Below are 18,820 nucleotides of genomic sequence, written 5' to 3'. Positions count from 1 at the left end.
ATGTGGTGAAGGTGAAAATCATGCAAGGTTAAACCTGTTCTGCTTCTTATAGAGCGTCCCTCTGAGAAGTGATGCCACCTGTTCAACATCAGTGGCAGAGGGAACACGGAAGCCTTCTAAGCAGGAGAGAAATAGGAGACCGCTAGGGAACTTTCTAATTCCTCTTGAGTTACATTTTGTAGAGTGGCTTCTCTGTTTATGAATAGAAGTGTGATTTTACAGAATATCACAAAGCTACCTTAAAAGGCAAGCAGAGGGGCTTCCCTGGTGGTGCAGTGGTTGAGAATCTGCCTGCCAATGCAGGGGACACGGGTTCGAGCCCTGGTCTGGGAGGATCCCACATGCCGTGGAGCAACTAGGTCCGTGAGCCACAACTACTGAGCCTGCGCATCTGGAGCCTGTGCCCCACAACAAGTGAGGCCGCAGTAGTGAAAGGCCCGTGCACTGCTTTGAAGAGTGGCCCCCACTTGCCGCAACTAGAGAAAGCCCTAGCACGAAACGAAGACCCAACACAGCCAAAAATAAATAAATAAATAAATAAATAATCCTTCCCTCTTAAAAAAAAAAAAAAATGCAAGCAGAAAGAATGGCCAGCCATTGATAACATTTTCCATGTATCCATGGAGGGACTTATTAGACGAATGTTTTCTGATACCAGCTAGGGAGTTGGTTAGCATGATGTGAGCAGACGACCTTAAGTTTCTGAGTCACACAAACCAAGATTCAATTTCCTTCTCTGCTGGTTACCGGTTTTGGTTGTGGGCAAGTTATTTAACCTCTCTGAGCCTTGGTTTCCTCATCTGCAAAGTGAGGATGATATGCATCTTACAAATCTGAATGGTCTCTCTCGCACTGTCAATTTCTCCCCTTCCCCAGTGGTTTCTTGGGTTTTTTTGTTTGTTTGGTTTTTATTTTGACTGCACTGCCTGGCTTGTGAGATCCCAGTTCCCCATCCAGGGATTGAACCTGGGCCACGGCAGTGAAAGTGCGGAATCTTAACTACTAGACCACCAGGCAACTCCTCTTCCCCCGCACAGTGGCTTCTTATCAATGGTAAACAGCAACAAAAACAACAACAAAACTCTCTACCCGTACCCCACAAGAGCTGCTCCACTAGCTCGCTCTTTCAGCAGGAAACATCTTGGAGGATATGACTGTGCTTGTTAGCTCTGCCTCACCAGCCACTTAAACCTTTACTTCCTACATGTAGCTTTACATCTTAAAAAGAAATGACCAGTGACCAGGTTCTATGATCTCCAAGTTCAGTGATGCTTTCTTAGTCCTCATCCTACTTGGCCTTTTCTAGCTTTTGACTCTATGCTGTGATGATAAACATAGGTTAGACAGAAAAACAATATATCATTCTGGGTTTCTTTCTACCTCTCTTGTTGCTGTCCCCATTGGCTGTCTTATGGTTTCAACCACTTTGGGGTAGGTAAATCCCCAAATTCTAATTCTAGTTCCAAACTCTCTCTGAGCTCTTTCCCAAGTAATGACTGTGTATCTCATGCTGGAGATGTTGTTGGCATTTCGTCAACTCCACTCCCCTATCCCCATTATCTTTTCCCCATTTCTGCCAATGGCATTGTCCTTACCATATTCTCCCAGGCACCATGTTTGGACACATGAAGTTCCTTTTGTTCCTCCTCCTCTTCTCCTCCTTTCCAGTCCCACTGCATCTCTCTTCATTCTGCCCACAATCACTCTTTCCCTGATATCACAATAGGCTCCTAGTTGGCCTCCTTGCCTCTAGACTCTGGTTCATACCTCATATGGCTGTCACACTCAATTTGCCTAAAGCCAACTCTAACTATATCTTTTTTCCAAAGATTTCTATGGCTCCCCAGTATCTTTTAGGTAAACTGACCAACCATCTTACCTTTGCTATTTATTACAAACCCTGTCCTCCAAAGAAATGAAATACTCACATGTTCTCTTACATGCCTTGTGTTTTTCCAGTGCCATGCCTTTGCTCGCGTTGCTCCTTCCATGCTTTTTGTCCTCTCCTGGACATCCTTTGTATATTCACAGGAACTCTCAGATATAAGCTCTTCTATGATACTTGCCTGCTGTCCTCAGCCAGATGTAACCAACTTCTTCCCCCAATTTATTCCTTAAAAAGCACAGACAGTTCTCTTGGGCCGTTTATGACTTTCCACTTAGTAGTATACTTATGCATGCACAAGTTTTATCTTCTCTGCCAGAGTGTAAAGCTCATTTAGTTATGTGTTCCTTCAGCAAATATTTTTTGAATGTCTATTAAGTGCAACCACTCTGTAGAGATACAGAAGTGAACCAAACATGACTCCTCCCCTCAAGGGACTCATGATGTAATTAAGGAGACAATAAAGAAAATAAATCACTAATGTTTAGTTTACAAACAGTGTGTCAGAGGTATATATAGAATGTTCTGGAGAACACAAAGGACGTGTATCAGCTCAGCCTTGGAGGAGAAGGGGAGAGCAGAAAACTTCCATGAGCAGGTGATACTGGAACCAAGTCTTAAGTACTGAGTCAGTCATGGATGGTGTGGTGGGTTTGGGGGTGAGAGGATACATTCTGGGTATGGTATATTTAAAGGCTACCAGTTATAAGCCAAGGCCAAGCTTATAACCAGTTCATATTCATGTCCCATACTACATTGTTCCAACACCTGCGTTAGAGCAGGACCATTCCATTGTAAAGTATTCACCATTCTGATTTGTGATGAGAAAAAGGCAATGTAGTGAGTTGTCAAAAATTTACATTGTATCTGTCTTTTAAATTGTAAAATGATGACCATTCTTACTTTTTGTTGTTGTTAAATGTTCTTTCTTTAATGAAACAGTGGTGATAACACACAGTTGTGTCAACGTTTTATTTAGAAAACTAAAACACTGGTAATTTTTTTATTTTTAAATTTTTTTATTGACATATAGTTGATTTACAATGTTGTGTTAGTTTCTGCTGTACAGCAAAGTGATTCAGTTATACATATGTATACATTCTTTTTTATGGTTTATCATAGGCTATTGAATATAGTTCCCTGTGCTCTACAGTAGGACCTTGTTGTTTATCCATTCTACATATAATAGTTTGCATCTGCTAATCCCAAACTCCTAATCCATCCTTCCCCCATCCTCCCTCCCCTTTGGCAACCACAAGTCTGTTGTCTATGTCTGGAAACACTGGTAACTTTAAATGCTACTCCAATTTTAAAAATTTTGTTTTACTGACCCATGATGTTCAAGAATCAAGCTCTCAGAAGTATTAGTGGATTAGAATTCCCTGGACAGCTTTAAACAAAGTGTATATTGAATCCCTTATGCTACCTTAGTCTTAGTGATTCAAAATTTCCAAGGTAGGAGCTTAGGAATTTGCCTTTTTATAAAACTTCTTAGTTGATTTTGAAAAGCATCCTGATTTGGGAGCAGCTGCTCTACCTGGATTCAATTCACCTGAATAAGTGTCAAATGGATGAGTGGGTGCTGCTCATATAAGGATACGTTTAGGGACATAAACTACTTTTTTTCCCCAACAATGAAATGCACACATCTTAAGTGTACGTGAAAGATAACTCTTTTACAAGAAAGTCTGATTCTTAAGAAGAGAGGAGAAACAGGAGGTTATTTTAGGCCTTTTCCTTTTGTGAACAAAGGGTAATGAAGTGAAAACATAGTACTCTTCAAATGACTTGGTCGCTGACGTGAACATATTTAGGATGAAAAATCATTGTTTGAGAACTGCAATACTAAGTATGCTCCTGTGAGTGTCACTTAATAAAAAGAGAGTAACATTTTAAAAGAACATTGATAAATAGGGCAACAAAGTTTTATTAATGATCCTTCAGTGACCTGAAAATGCAAATAAACATCTTTCAGGACCTATTTTAATTAATTAATTAATTAAAACATATTAAGGTTTTTATTTAATTAAATTAATTTATTTATTTCATGTGGGATCTTAGTTTCCTGACCAGGGATCAAACCCATGCTCCCTGCCTTGAAAGCATGGAGTCTTAACCACTGAGCCACCAGGGAAGTCCTCAGGACATAAATAATTTTAGACAGATAACCGCCAGGTCATTTTTCTACATTTCCTTGCCCTATTCCATGATATTAGAGTTCAGCCTTGCATACACAGTCCCAAAAGCATGAATACTGGGGCCACTGCTCCGAACCTAGGGAATTTCACTTGCTTTTCTCTTAGCATTTAGATTCATAGAAATTTAGACGTCCTTGAGTTGAGTCCCTGATTTTGTGGGCAAGGAAACAGGTCCAGAGGGGCTGTAGGACACATCCAAGGCTCCACAACAGAATTAGGACTTTCACAGTCACTTGGTACTGTTTCATGCACATTTTCACAGAAAATTGCACTTCATGCTTTTCTCAACTGTACATTCATTTTTCATTGAATCACACAAATTGGGAAAGTAAGACAGGCGTTTAATATTTACACCTGTCAGGGGAGGAAAGATAGTCCACATGATGAAGGGCTTGCCCATAGTTATACAGCTACGCCGGTCAGCTCCGGCTGCCATAGCGAAATACCACAGACTGGGTGGTTTAAACAACAGGACTTTCTTTCTGACAATTCTGGAGGCTGCGAAGTCCAAGAGCACGGTGCTGGCCGGCTTGGTTTCCCGATGATGAGGGCTCTCTTCCTGGCCTTCTCTCTGCGTCCTCGTGTGGATGGGGGTGGGTGGATGGTGGAAACAAGCTCTCTGGTCTTTTCTTATAAGGGCACTAATCCCCTCTTGTGGGCCCCCACCCTCATACCTCATCTAATCCTAATTACCTCCCAAAGGCCCCATCTCCAAACACCATCATATTAGGGGTCAGGGCTTCAACATATGTGCATGTTGGAGAGGATACACTTCAGTCCACAGCAACCGTTGAACTAGGACCAGAACCCAGCAGAACTGGTTTCAGTGACGCTGCACAAACATGTGTTGGGGTGTCCGGGGTGAGGGGCCCTGCAGTATTACATACCCATGCCTTGTCAGTGGCAGGAGAGCTCCGGAAATAACTAGGGGAGCAAGTGCCAGAGTGGGGAATAGCGCTCTGGGTATTCAGAAGCAGATGATTTTACCTCCAAGCGAGCAGAGGAAGATGAAAAGGTTTTCAACAGGCAAATATTGGAGCGAGGACAGTGCAGGCATGGGGAGAGCTCTGCAGTGGAAAGGGGCCGGCTGTCTCTGGAGAATGGGTTAGAGCCTGTTCAACCACAGGAATGGGCACGTCACGCAGCGGGGCTGGAAAATCCAGCGTTCTCCTCGTTGCCGCACTCTGCGTGTACTCCGTGGACGCTGTGTCTCCCTTTTTACTGTCTGTTTCCTGGGGTAGAGACCCTGTTCTTTATTCATCTGGAAACTAGCAAGGACTATGCAGAGGGTGGTCCATAAATCTCGCGGCTATTGAAAGGAAACAAAGCCAGAGGCGCCCCAGCCGCGGCGAGGCCGTGCCAGCTGTGAACCCGGGCAGCAGAATGTTTCCCGACTGAAAGTGGAAACGCAGCGGAGCAAGAAGGCAGAGAGAAGCAGGTCTCTTGCTAGTGATCTTAAACTAGAGAAAAAAAGAAACATGATCTTTTCCTAAAATACACGAGGAAGGGGACCTGGGCTTTGAGGTCAACGTTGTCCTTGCACTACTGGTCTCCAGTGGGAGGAAGCTATCCCGGGCTCTAGTGGCCCCTGGGAAGGAACAGGAAGGATGAGGCCTAATAAACAGAGGTCAAAAGCGTGGAAACACGGCCGAGCGAAGCGGCGAGGAAAGGGCGAAGCCGGCTCCGGGCTGGCAGCGAGCTAGGAAGAGGCGCGCCCTGCGCGGGGTCGAAGCCGAGGAAAGCTGCCTCATGGCAGCCCTTCCTCTGCCAGGGGGGAGGGCCTTCTGCAAACCTGCCTGGACTCGGAACAATTCATCCTGGTTTTTTTTTTTATCCTGTTTTTAATAAAATCATTTGCAGAACCCCAAAGAGGGCGGTACCCAGAGGAATCTGGAAAATACCCCGCAGGGGCGGGGAGTGGGGCGTGTCCGTATCAGGCCGCTGCAGGCGAACAGACGGGCGCATTGCGGGCAGACAACCGTGCACGGTTCCAAAGGCCGAAGCGCGCCCCCGCCCGGGCCGAGCTGCAGGCCCCCACCCAGCCTGCGCACACCCCCGCGTACACCCCCGCGTCTCCGGGCCTCGGGGTCCCGGCGGGGGCGGGGCGTCAGCGGCTGGGGGCGGGGCCGGGCGGGGGTGCGCGGCTGGGGCGGTGGGAGGTGCGGGCCCTTCCGTCCCCTGATTGGATCTGGGCTGAACAAGGGGCGGTGTCTTGCGGCGGTTCTGCGGGCCGGCATTGGGCGCTGGATATGGAGGGCGTGGTTTTGTGAAGTCAGTTCCGGTCGGTGTAAAACCCCCGGGGCGGCGGCGAGCGGGCTTCAGATGCTTCTGGGTCGCGTTGGGGTGAGCCTTCGAGTCCGTGTGTGTGTGTGAGCTTGAGCGCCGAGCGCTAGAGCGACCCGGCGAGGGATGGCGGCCACCGGGACCGCGGCCGCCGCGGCCACGGGCAAACTCCTGGTCCTGCTGCTGCTCGGGCTCACGGCGCCCGCCGCGGCTCTGGCCGGCTACATTGAGGTGGGCACCGGGCGAGCGCCCGAGCCCTTTCTCCTGCGCCCGCGAGGGAGCGCGGCCTGCGGGCGGGCGGGCCGCGGGGTCCGGGCCGGGCGGGGGGGCGCGTCGCGCGGGGCGGTGGGGGTGGTCCGGCGCTGCAGCGGGTCTGGCGCGCCTCCCCCGCCCGCCCCTGCTTGGCACAGCGCTTAGCGCTGGAGGTCGGGCTGCCTCCGACGCCGCAGAGGCCAAATGAAAGGCATCGGGGTTGCGGGGGGCGGCGGGCCGCCTCGGCCGCCCCAGCCCCCATCCCGCCCGCGGCGGCGCCACATCTTCTGGGGACCCCGCGCGGCCCAGACGCCCACCCCGCCCTCCCCCGGGACCACGCGAGCCTCTGCCGTGCGCCCCGGGGTGGCCCGCAGCCCGAGACCCGGTGCGGCTGGGCTCGCTCCGGGGGCGGCTGTGCAGACCCTGGCCCCGGGCTGGGGCGGGCAGCGCGCTCCCCGCGCGGCGCCGGGGCTTCCCACCGGGGAGCGGCGGATGCGGCCTTTGTTGGCGAGGTGGGCCGAGCCGCGGGGATGCGGGCGTCCCGGCTCGGCGCCGGGGGAGTGCCGCGATGCGGGGCGAGCGCCTCTCGGGCTGCACCGGAGAAGCTCTGCAGCCCGCAGCGGGTGTGCCCTCTCCTTCCTGTGTGCCTCGCGCTCCAGATCCTGCGCGCTGGCATCGGGCCTTCGGGAGGAATTGTTAAATATAGCCGTTTGCCTGAGTCTAATAAACAAGGGGAAACCCCTCTCTGCTGCTGTGCTGTGTTGCTCCCTTTTGTGGTGGGTTTCAGCGAGCAGGGACGCGGTGGCCGTGAATACGTTGTAAAGACTCTTGTCTAATCGTACTTCTTTGCTGTAAGTAGTTTTTCTGCACCTGATAACCCCGTGGCATCTCTGTGCCGGGAGGATGTTCCAGCGCCTGGGCTCCTGGGTGATTCGTTGGGGTCGCGCCGCGGGGACAGGCGGCGTTGCTGAGGTCCGTGGGTCCTGCAGGGTGGCCTGGACGTGGCCGCTTCACAGAAACCTTTCTGTTCCTGAGGGAGACGTGGGACTTTATTTTTACTTGCCTTCTCGAAATAGTGCTTGAACTGTCGGACTGGAATGTTTCGGGTGTGTAGTTTATTTCCCCCCTTCGCTATTTTAAAAATTACAATGGATTTCTGCGTGGTTGGCTAATTTCAGAGAGAAGTGAGACTGGATTTGATTACCTAGGCATTGACTGAGAAGTTTCTAATAAAAACCCACAGTTAGAACGTGTTCTTCTGCAGAATGTGTAAATATTTCCACGATTAGAATAAATCTAATCAAGAACAAACCTCCGATGGAACGGCTTAAAACGTTTGTATTCATCCTGCGTAAAGCTTTGATTCTTGGGGGGCCGGGGGCGGGGGGAGAAGTTTTAAGTAGAAATAGTTAATGTTTATATACGCATGCTTTTAGATTAGGATTATTTTCGTTTCCACACAGTGGTTAGTTAGATTTATATCTGTGGTCCCCAATAGGGTGTCGCAGGGAAGCAAGCTAATCATTGGGATGGGAGGGGAAGGAAGAAGATTTTGTATGGAACATAGAATTTAACTCTTAGGTCAGGATGTCAAAAACCATTGTTCACACTGTTTTACCTCACTTCCCAGAGGTATGAGTAACTTCAGGCACTAGTGAATTCACAAAAAAGGGTCCATCAATTTTAAAGTACATCTTTCAGGTTTAAATGGAATATTAATACTTGATGCCTGCAGAGAAAGAGAAATGAACAATATCAGAATTAGCTGTTGTGGATTAAATTTGATTATTACCCACATCATTGTTCAATCGGAAAGTCTGGCTAGACAGAAAGTAGGAATTAGACATTTCCCTAAAATGGGTTTTGAATGCTGTGTTATGAAACTTCTCTTCTTTGGAACTGTATTTTTGCCCATACTTGCTAAATTATCTTTCAGATGGTTTTTCCTTTTGTCCAAGAGGCAGAATTTCCTTCGTATGTATATAATTTGATTTAGTTTATTTACTTTCAGGCAAAGGACTGCCTAAGCCTTGATTTAGATGAGGATGGCCTAAATCAGGATTTGCTTTGGGATGGTCCTTATTGAGATTAGCCAAAAGGATTCTAGCCAAATCCCTGATCAAATTGCTTGGCACAGAATTATTGATTGGCAAATTTTGAGTGTTACTTGGTGTTGACTGAATTAATCTCTTACACCTGTTTAAAAGAAAAAAAGTCTCTGTACTCAGGGTCACTTCCTCTGTTAAATCTGAGACAAGTTCAGTCGTGGGCCTGCTCCCATGTGGGATTCTCAGACGGTATTTGTGCTGAAATTCTGCACTCTGTACAGTGGACATTGAGGCTTCTGAGAGCCAGTTCATTCCACCACATTTTACAATGAGTGGGCCCTTTGATAGTCAATTTTCAGGAAACTCAACGTATGATGTCTGAGGCAGAGGATCAAGAAGCTTTGCGCTGATATTTCTGATTGGTGGTGGAGGGGATGTCACATTATGACCTGGACAGATACCAATGCCTCCGATAGGAGCATCAGCCTGTTAACCTCATAACCATGTTAAAATCGTTTGATAAATGTGATGAGCTAAGTTTTGGCATATCAGGCCCTCCTTTCGCGGGCGTTTGTTTCATCCTCTAAAGCTGGGCTGTCCCACAGTGTAGCCACTTGCAGTGTGGCTACTGTGATTGAGGAATGAACTTTCCATTTTATTTAATTTTAGCTAATTTGTATTCAAAAACACTCTATTTGGTGATTGGAAAACATTTAACTTGGTATATGAGTCTGCTTTTTAAACTATTTGATACATTTTATGAAATCTAAATGCAGATCCAGTATTTCTTGTGAAAATTTAGCATCTGAATTGAGGTGTACTGTAGGTGTAAAATGCACACCAAATTTTGAAGACTTAGTATGAAAAAACTTGTAAAATAACTCATTTATAATTTTCATATTGAGTGTATTGAAATGATAATATTTTACACATTGGCTAAGTAAAATATATTAAAATTAGTTTCACCTGTTTCTTCTAATTTTAATGTGTCTTCTAGAAAATACAACGTATGTAACTCATATCTACTGGACAATGCTAATTTAATTTCTTGCTTAAGGTTGATGCTGCCGTGAGTGTTTTTATGAGCACAATTTTTAAATATGTTGCTATTTTTTCCCCCAATAAAGTCTTGCTTAAAGTTGGTCCAGTATGATCTTAAGAACAATTTTGAATATTTTTCTGTTACTTTTTTCAATTAGAATTTTTATTTAGAAATAATTTCAAGCTTACAAAAAATTATAAAAATTGTACGAACAGCTCTTATACCCTTTACCCAGATTCATCAATTTAACATTTCTCCTATTCAGCGTTTGCTTTTTCATTCATTTTGTTATTACGTATTTTTTGCTGAACCGTTTTGAGAGCAGGTTGCATACATCATGTCCCTCTACTCCTGAAAACTTCAGTGAGTATTGCCTAAGAACCAAGGAAGTTGTCCTGCATAAGCTTAGTACAGTTATCAGCTTAAAGAAATTTAACTTTGGTACAATATTTTGATCAAGTCTGCTGTCTGTGTTCCATTTTGCCAGTTGAACCAATAATGTCCTTCATAGCATTTGAAAACATGCTTTTTTTGTTGTTGTTAAAGAGCTTTAGAATTCTTGGCAATAATATGTGAAGGGTTAATTTTTTTCCAAATATAAAAATCATATTTTTAATTTATCTGATATTGTTTCAACTCTGGAAAATCAAAACTTAAAAACCTTTCAAGATTACTTAATTATATTACTCTTACTGAATTCTTGGGGTTTTGCATTTTCTTTTTAAAATAACAAGAAAAATTATATAGGGAGTGCATATTCATTGTAAACATTTTAAATGCATTTGAACAATAAGAAATGAAAAATAATCTGAGATTGTGTCGTCTGGGGAAATCTCACTGTAAACGTTTTGGTGTGGTGTGTATCCTCCTAGAGCTCTCAGGTACATACATTATATCAAAGAGACACATAAATTGCGTATTGAAGCTGGTACCTAACAATTAGTATTTTGAATTGTTCTAAAATGAACTACTGAAAGAAAATAGTTTTCTGTGTGATAAAAAGTAGGGATAAATTTTTGTACAGTAACTGTAAAGTCTGTGGAGGGAGGCCATTTGAGAATTCGAAATCGCCCATAATCCAATTTTCATGAGTTGTTTTTTTTAGTGAGATAAACTAGATTACCTTGACTCTTAATTAAGTTTCGTATAGTGTACCTTGGTTTATGTCCTAGGATGGAAAGTGAACCATGTAGGCGCATTCAAATAGAAACAAGTTCCAGTCCTTTGTATCAAGTATAACTAATAACTAACTACCTTATTGCTGAGAGAAATTTTCTTAAATAAACATCATGAAGGCTTTTTTTTAATGAAACTTTTTGAAACATAACTATAATCTATTTTTAAAATACAACTTTTCATTTGTTATTCATCCCACTGGTGTTTGTTGAACACTGCTACCAGGTTCTGTGTTAGATGCTAAACAGTGCAGTAATAAAAGCAACTATGCATAGGGCCTTTTCCTCTGCAGTGCACTTGCATGATGTGATTTCCAGGCCCTACCCCCAGAGATTCTCACTGAGGATATCTGGGATTCTCATTGTCACAGGCTCCCCAGGGGATTTTTATGGGCAGGTAGAGAAAAACAAACTCCAGCAAACAAAAAGCCAACAGAACTCATCTGGGGACATGATCTTATGTAAGTCCTCAAAAGTCTGGTGAAGTAGGTATTCGTATCCATACCTAAAACGGGAGTCAGGTGAGGCAGAGGGTTCAAGGCAGTGCAGCAGGGCCAGGGTGAAAATTGGTCTGTCTTATTCGGAGTCTGTCGCTCACTCTTTCTTCTATATCAGGGTGTTTTGGTTGCAGATTTCTTTTTACTCCTGTCTACCTGTTTTCTCCACTATCAAAAAACCTGATGTGAATATTTTCTTTAAAAGAAGCTAATTTCATAGATGTTGTAATGTTATCATGAATCAATATATGCCGAACTGCTAACAGTGGTTATCTTTGAAGGATGTAATTACAGGGGACTTTGCCTTTTTACATTTTCCATAGGTTTTAAAAAAAACGTCTAATGCCTTTTAATATAATATGCAAGTTCTCTTTTTTTTTAAAGAGGGGTAAGCTTGTTCTATCTTTGTATTCTGATAAATTTTAAGGAAAGAAACAGTGACCACTTGTGGGGAATCTTACCAAAATCAGTGTATGGGATTCTTTGGAAGAGAAAAGGTTACTGGCACCAGATCTATGATCATTGGCCAAGTTGATAGACAAACTATTAGGAAGAGGCTGACACAGTAACCAACATGACTGGAATAAGATTGTGGTCCAGAAAAAAGTCAATCAGCATTTGGAGTGGGGCACCTGTGGTGTGGGTTAATCGAATAGCTCAGCACAACCTTTCTACTCTGCCTTCCTCAGCCTCACGCCTCCTGTGGCTGCAGAATGGCTGTTGCAGTTTCAGAACACGTGCTTCGATTTGATAACATCCAGGGGATTGTGGGGCTTTCTCAGAGCGCATCAGCACAAGACCCCTCAAGTCTTACTGTACAGAATTATATCAGGTGCTTCCAGCCACACCAGTCATGGGTGGGGAGGGGATGGTGGTGCTGTGATAGGCTTAGACTGCACACTGGGTTCTGTTGGAAAAGAGGGCTGTGGATGTTGGGTAGATAGCAACCCAACATCTGCTACCAGGGCATTATCTGTTTGGGAGGTTATATAGCTAGGCTGGCTGGAAAGAAAAAGAATGAATTTATTCTTACCTAAATGATCTGTGAGTTAAAAGTTTGCCGGTGAAATTGAGACCTCAAAGGAACCTCTCAGGTGATTTGTCAGGATCTCGGCACATCCTTTTGAGGGATATTGCCATCCAGAACAGAAAGGCAGGAATGGAGAAGTATGTAAAAATTTGTAAGGGAGGTAATTAGCCTAGAGAAGAAGAAAACGTGGGATTTAGTGTTGGTGAAGAATGTAAGCATTGTCAAATTTTTATATATTGGCTCTGGAAGGCTAAATAGATGACTTACCTAGGCTGAAGCAGAATTTTTACCTGGAGAAATGAGCCAGTAAGAGTGTGAAGAGTATAGGAGCCTTTAATTATGACTATGACCAACATAGTATAGTAAATATATAAAAGATACTCATATCCACCACCCAGTTTTTTTAAATTTTAGCACTTTCTGTATTTGTTTTAGCCTGTTTGTTGTTGTTTTTTTTTAAAGAGCTAAAACATCATCAGTAGAGAAATAAAACATTGTTAGGCCTCCTTTGAACTTTCCCCCATCCCATTAACCTTCCTTTCCAGAAGTAACTCTTAGCTTGAGTTGGGAATTCAGCATTCCCACTCCTGTTTTCGTGTTGAGAGAGACCCCCTTCATCTCTCTGGATTCCGAAGAAACTTACCCAGGCTCTTAGAGTTGTAATAAATATTTATCAGTGCAGAGTGCTAATTGTTCGAGCATATTAGGATGATTGTAGAAGGCAACGATGCTAAGATATTTGAACTGAAAGTAAGGGTAACCCTGTGCTCATGAAGGTGCCAAGCACTCAAGGCAACATTGCAGCCGTCTCCACCCACGTCTCAAGCCTGGAATATTTTTGAGCTTTTAAAAATTTAAATACACAAAGGAAAAAAAGTTATAGCTCAATGTATTTTCGTAAAACATACTTGCGTGACCACTGCCAAGGTCAAGAAATAGAACATTCCCCTCCCCCACTTCCCCCTCCCCCTCCCTCTCCCCCAGCAATTATCCCGACTTCTATGGTGATGATGTCTTGCTTTTCTTTTGTATAGTTTTACCACCCAAGCATTCATCCCTAAACACTGTAGTTTAGTTTTTCCTGTTTTCTCGCTTTATATAAATGGAATCTCTCAGTATATGTTGAGTATCTGGCTTCTTTCACTGAACATGTTTTTGAGGGTCATTTGGATTGACGAGCATAGCTGTGGTTCACTTGTTTCCACAGCTGTATAGTATTCCAGTGTATGAAGAAACCACAATTTGTTCTACTGTTGATGGACATTTGGAATGTTTCTGGTTTGAGGTTATTGAGATAATACTGTCCTCTCTGCTGCTTGCCTTTTTACGCTGTTCTTAATGATGTCTTTAGAAGAAGTTCTCAGGTTTAATGTATAATTTATCAGTTTTATTTTTTTTAATTATGGTAGGTGCTTTTTGTGTCCCATGTGAGTTTTCCCCACCCTGAGGACATAGTTATTCTCCTGTTGCTTACTAGGGGCCTTTTTTTTTTTTTTAAATTAATTAATTTGTTTATTTATTTATGGCTGTGTTGGGTCTTCGTTTCTGTGTGAGGGCTTTCTCTAGTTGTGGCAAGCGGGGGCCACTCTTCATCGCGGTGCGCGGGCCTCTCACTATCACGGCCTCTCTTGTTGCGGAGCACAGGCTCCAGACGCGCAGGCTCAATAGTTGTGGCTCACGGGCCTAGTTGCTCCGCGGCATGTGGGATCTTCCCAGACCAGGGCTCGAACCCATGTCCCCTGCACTGGCAGGCAGATTCTCAACCACTGAGCCACCAGGGAAGCCCCACTACTAGGGGCCTTTTGTTTTGCCTGTCACATTTGGAGCTACAGTTTACCTGGAACTGATTGTTGTGTAGATATGAAGTATTGGTCTTTTTATTATTTTTTTTTTTTCCATATGGCTATCCAACTTGCACCATTTATTGTCAAGGTCTCCTTTCCCTTCTGTTCTCCCATGCCACCTTTGTTGTTAATTAATATCTCTGTATGGGTGAGTCTATTTCTGGGCTCTCCTAATCCATTGATCTCTTCTCTATCCCTGTAACAAGAGTACACTGTCTTAATGACTGTACTTTATAATAAGGTTTTTTTGTTTTCTTAATAATTTTATTTATTTATATTTTTTGTCTGCGTTGGGTCTTCGTTGCTGTGCATGGGCTTTCTCTAGTTGTGGCGAGCGAGGGCTACTCTTCATTGTGGTGCGCGGGCTTCTCATTGCGGCGGCTTCTCTTGTTGTGGAGCGCAGGCTCTAGGCGCGTGGGCTTCAGTAGTTATGGCGCGCGGGCTCAGTAGTTGTGGCTCTCGGGCTCTAGAGTGCAGGCTCAGTAGTTGTGGTGCACGGGCTTAGTTGCTCCGCGGCATGTGGGATCTTCCCGGACCAGGGCTTGAACCCATGTCCTGGAATTGGCAGGTGGATTCTTAAACACTGTGCCATCAGGGAAGTACCTATAATAAGGTTTTATAACTACTAGAGCAAGCCCTTCTGCCTTGGTTCTCTTCAGTAATGTCTTGACTATTCCTTAACCCTTTTCTTTCCATTTACATTTGCCACATTTAGCCAAAAACACTGATTGGAATTTAGATTCGATTGCATCGAGTCTGTAGTTGAATTGGGAAAAATAGACATTTTTCCAATACTGAGTCTTCCAATCCAGAAACATGGCATATACCTTTATTTAGGTCCTCTCTAATTACCCTCAGTGTTTTATAGCTTTTTGAATAGAGATCTTGTACATCTTATGTTAGATTTATTTATAGATATTTGATTTTTTAAATGCTATTGTAAATGGCATCTTAAAATTGTCATTTAGTTGTGGTTGTTGAAATGAAGTTGATATTTTCAAATTGATCATGTATTCAGCGGTCTTGCTAATAAGCTTGTGTACTAATTCTAATAATTTATCTGTAATTTTTAAAATTTCTGAGTATATTCTGTGAATTGTGACAGTTTAATTTCTTTCCTTTTATTTTTAAAAAACGAGATATAATTGAATATAACATTGTGTAAGTTTACAGTGTACAGTGTTCTGATTTGATACATTTATATATTGCAATATGTTTACCATTGTACCATTGCTGCTAATACCTCTATCAAACATAATTATAATTTCTTTTTGGTGGTGAGAGCTATTAAGATCTAGTCTTTTAGCAACTTTGAAGTTTATAAAACAGTATTGTTGACTATAATCACTGTGCTGAATGTTAGATTTCCAGAGTTTATCTGCTGTTTACAAATTTGTACCATTAAACAACATGCAAGTTTTGATATATAATATTTTCATTATCATTCAAGTAAAAAAATAGATTTTTCCATTGTGATTTAATTTTTTTACCCACAGGTAATTTAGAAGTACACTTCTTAGTTTCCAAAGATGTGGAGATTATCTGGTTGTCTTTTTGCTGTTTATTTCTAAGTTAACTGCATTGTGGTCAGAGAATTAGTCTGTATGATTTCAGTTTTTTCAAATTTATTGAGACTTGCTTTATGACCTAGTTGATGATAGAATTTTTGTTGTGTGCATAGAGAAAATGTTTATGCTGTAGTTGTTACTTCCAGTGTTTTACATGTATTCTGATCATGCTGTTTTCATGTTGTTCAGATCTTTATTCTTATGTTTTTTTAAATCTTTTTTTCTTTTATTGAGAAAGGTATGTTAAAAATCTCCCACTGTGATTTTGGGGAAGTTTTTTTTCTCCTTGTCATTCTGACAATTTTTGCTTTGCTTACTTTGAGGCTGTCATTAGGTGCCTACAGACTTAAAATTGCTATCTATTCCTGAAGAATTGGGCTTCTCAGAGTTATAGTTTCCCTTGTTATCTCCAGTAAGGTTTTTGCCTTTATCAGCACTTGGTCTACTGTTTCCATCTTTGTGTTTTAGATGTGTTTATGGTTGCTTTTTCTTTTGTTAACTTACGAGGCAGAGTTCGTCTTTTACTGGAATATTTAGTCCATTTTCATTTAATGTGATTGCTAAAGTATTTGAGTTTTCATCTGCCTTCTTATTTAGTGTTTTTTGTTTGCTCTGCTGGTTCTTATGTTTCTTTTTTTTCTTTTTTTCTAATTGAAGTATAATTGGCACACAACATTATATTAGTTTCAGGTGCACAACATAATGATTTGATATTTGTATGTGTTGTGAAATGATCACCACAGTAAGACTAGTGAACATCCATCACCACAGATAGTTACTTATTTTCATGTGTGTGTGATGAGAACTTTTAAGATTAATTCTCTTAGCAACTTTAAAATATACAATACAGTGTTATTAATTATAGTCACCGTGCTGTACATTACATCCCCAGGACTTATTTATATTATAACTAGAAGTTTGTACCTTTTGACCACCTTCACATATTTTGCCCACCCTCCACCCCTCAACCTCCACTTCCCACCTCTGACAATGAGTGATCTTTTCTCTATATCTACAAGTTCAGTGTTTTTAGAGTCCACATATAAGTGAGATTGTACAGTATTTATCTTCCTCCATCTGACTTATTTCACTTAGCATAATCCCCTCAAGGGGATTATGTTGTTGCAAATGGTAGGATGTCCTTTTTCATGGCTAAATAATATTCCTGTGTGTGTGTGTGTGTGTGTGTGTGTGTGTACACACCATATTTTTTTGTTCATTCACCTGTCAATGGACATTTAGGTTGCTATGTTTATTCCCTTATTTAACTCCTTTGGAGGTGGTTATTATTTTACTTCTCTCTCTTATTACTTTGGAGCATACTTGTATAATCTTTTGTTTTCCCTTTAGTGGTTACTATAGACATTTCAATATCTTTCACTTAATCAGTGTCTTATATTAATTGGTATTTTTGCCCTCTTCCTGCTCAGTAGAAGGTTATTAGAACACTTTAACTCTATTTAACCCCTCTCAACATTTTTGCCATTGTTGTTATGTATGTTAATTTCATTTAAACCCCAGAAGACCTCATACAAGCCATGTTTTATACAATCAAATGAATTTAGATCAGTGATTGTGAACTTTGGAGGCACACTGGTATCATCTGGGGGAACGTTTATAAAACACAGATTGTCTGCACTCCAATTCAGACAGATTACATCAGGGTCTCTTGAGGGAGGGTGTCAAGCATTAGTGTTTCTTAAAAACTCCGGTGATTCAAAGATGCAGTGAGTTTGAAAGCCTCTGATTTAGATTTACATATTCTCTTTGTTACTCTTCATGCCTTTTGTATCTCTGACCTTCGTTTTGGGATAATTTTTTGTCTTCCAAAACACACTTTAGAATTTTCTTAAGGTTGGCTGGTGACATATATTCTTTCACCAAATACCTGTTTTAGTGTCTTTTTGCAAGATAGGTTCATCGGGAATAGAATTTCTTTAATCATTTTAAAGATCTTATTCTTTATTCTATTCCTGGTAAATACCCTGATGTTCAATATTATCAATAGCTTATTGGAATTAACTGTCAGATTGTTGTTCCTTTGAAGATAATGTGTCCCTTATCTCTGACTACTTAGTAGATTTTCTCTTTGAATCTGATTTTCAGCAATTTTACCATGTACCTAGGTTTGGATTTTTTTTTAATGTATAGTCCCTTGGCATCCTTGGCGGATTGGTTCCAGGACACCCCTACCCCCAATACCAAAATCTGTGATGCTCAAGTCTGTTATGTAAAATGGTTCTAGTATTTGCATGTAACCGTCAAATATCCTCCTGTATACTTGCAGTCATCTCTAGATTACTTAAAATACCTAATGCAATGTAAATGCTATGTAAATAGTTATGAATATAATGTAAATGCTATGTAAATAGTTGTAAATATAATGTAAATGCTATGTAAATAATTGTTGGCCCGTGGCAAATTCGAGTTTTGCTATTATGAATTTTCTGAAATTTATTTTCCCCTGAGTAGTTTCAATCCATGGATACACAGTCTGAGGATATGGAAGGCTGACTGTCTTCGGCTTGTAGAGCTCCTTGAATCTGTGGTTTGTTGTCTTTCATCAGTTTTAGACAATTATCAGCCATTATCTAAGTATTTAAGTATTTAAATATTGCTTCTGCCTATTTCTCTTTTCTCTGGGACTCCAAAAACAAACATTGTAGACACTGTTACTCTGTCCTTTGTGTTTTTCCATGCCTCATTTGATAGCTTTTCTTTTGACCCATCTTTCGGCTTACTAATGATTTCTCCAGCTATATCTAGTCTACCATGAAGTCCCATCCATTGAGTTCTTAATTTTAGTTGTTGTGGTTTTCAGTTTTATAATTTAAAATTGTTTTTTTTAATTGTTCCTAGATCAGAGCTGAAATTCTCAATTTTTGTCTTTTGTGTCTTTGAACATGAAAAGTATACTAAGAGTCTCTGTCTGGTAATTCCTGTGTTTGGGGTCCCTGTGGATATTTTCCTGTTGTCGGTTTCTGCTGGTTATTTATTC

General features: G+C 42.1%; 1 protein-coding gene across 7 annotated transcripts in view; it reads left to right on the top strand.

Moving 5' to 3' along the window:
- The first annotated feature begins 6,396 nt into the window (after window positions 1–6,396).
- The window catches only part of APLP2 (amyloid beta precursor like protein 2), a 71,251-nt gene continuing 58,827 nt past the window's right edge, over window positions 6,397–18,820 (top strand). For 3 of the 7 annotated variants that reach the window (XM_082476223.1, XM_082476222.1, XM_082476219.1), the window contains exon 1: window positions 6,402–6,597. In XM_082476223.1, coding sequence (XP_082332349.1) covers window positions 6,493–6,597 — 105 coding nt within the window. In that variant the 5' untranslated portion in view covers window positions 6,402–6,492. Of the gene's footprint in view, window positions 6,598–18,820 lie in introns of all 7 variants that reach the window. The other 4 variants (XM_082476225.1, XM_082476221.1, XM_082476224.1 and 1 more) reach the window with 3 other exon arrangements.

This window comes from Balaenoptera physalus, assembly GCF_965194825.1.
Source record: "Balaenoptera physalus genome assembly, chromosome: 10".
NCBI classification, from domain to species: domain Eukaryota; kingdom Metazoa; phylum Chordata; class Mammalia; order Artiodactyla; family Balaenopteridae; genus Balaenoptera; species Balaenoptera physalus.
The sequence above is the reverse complement of the archived record's forward strand: the minus strand, read 5'-3'. Positions and strand labels throughout refer to the sequence as shown.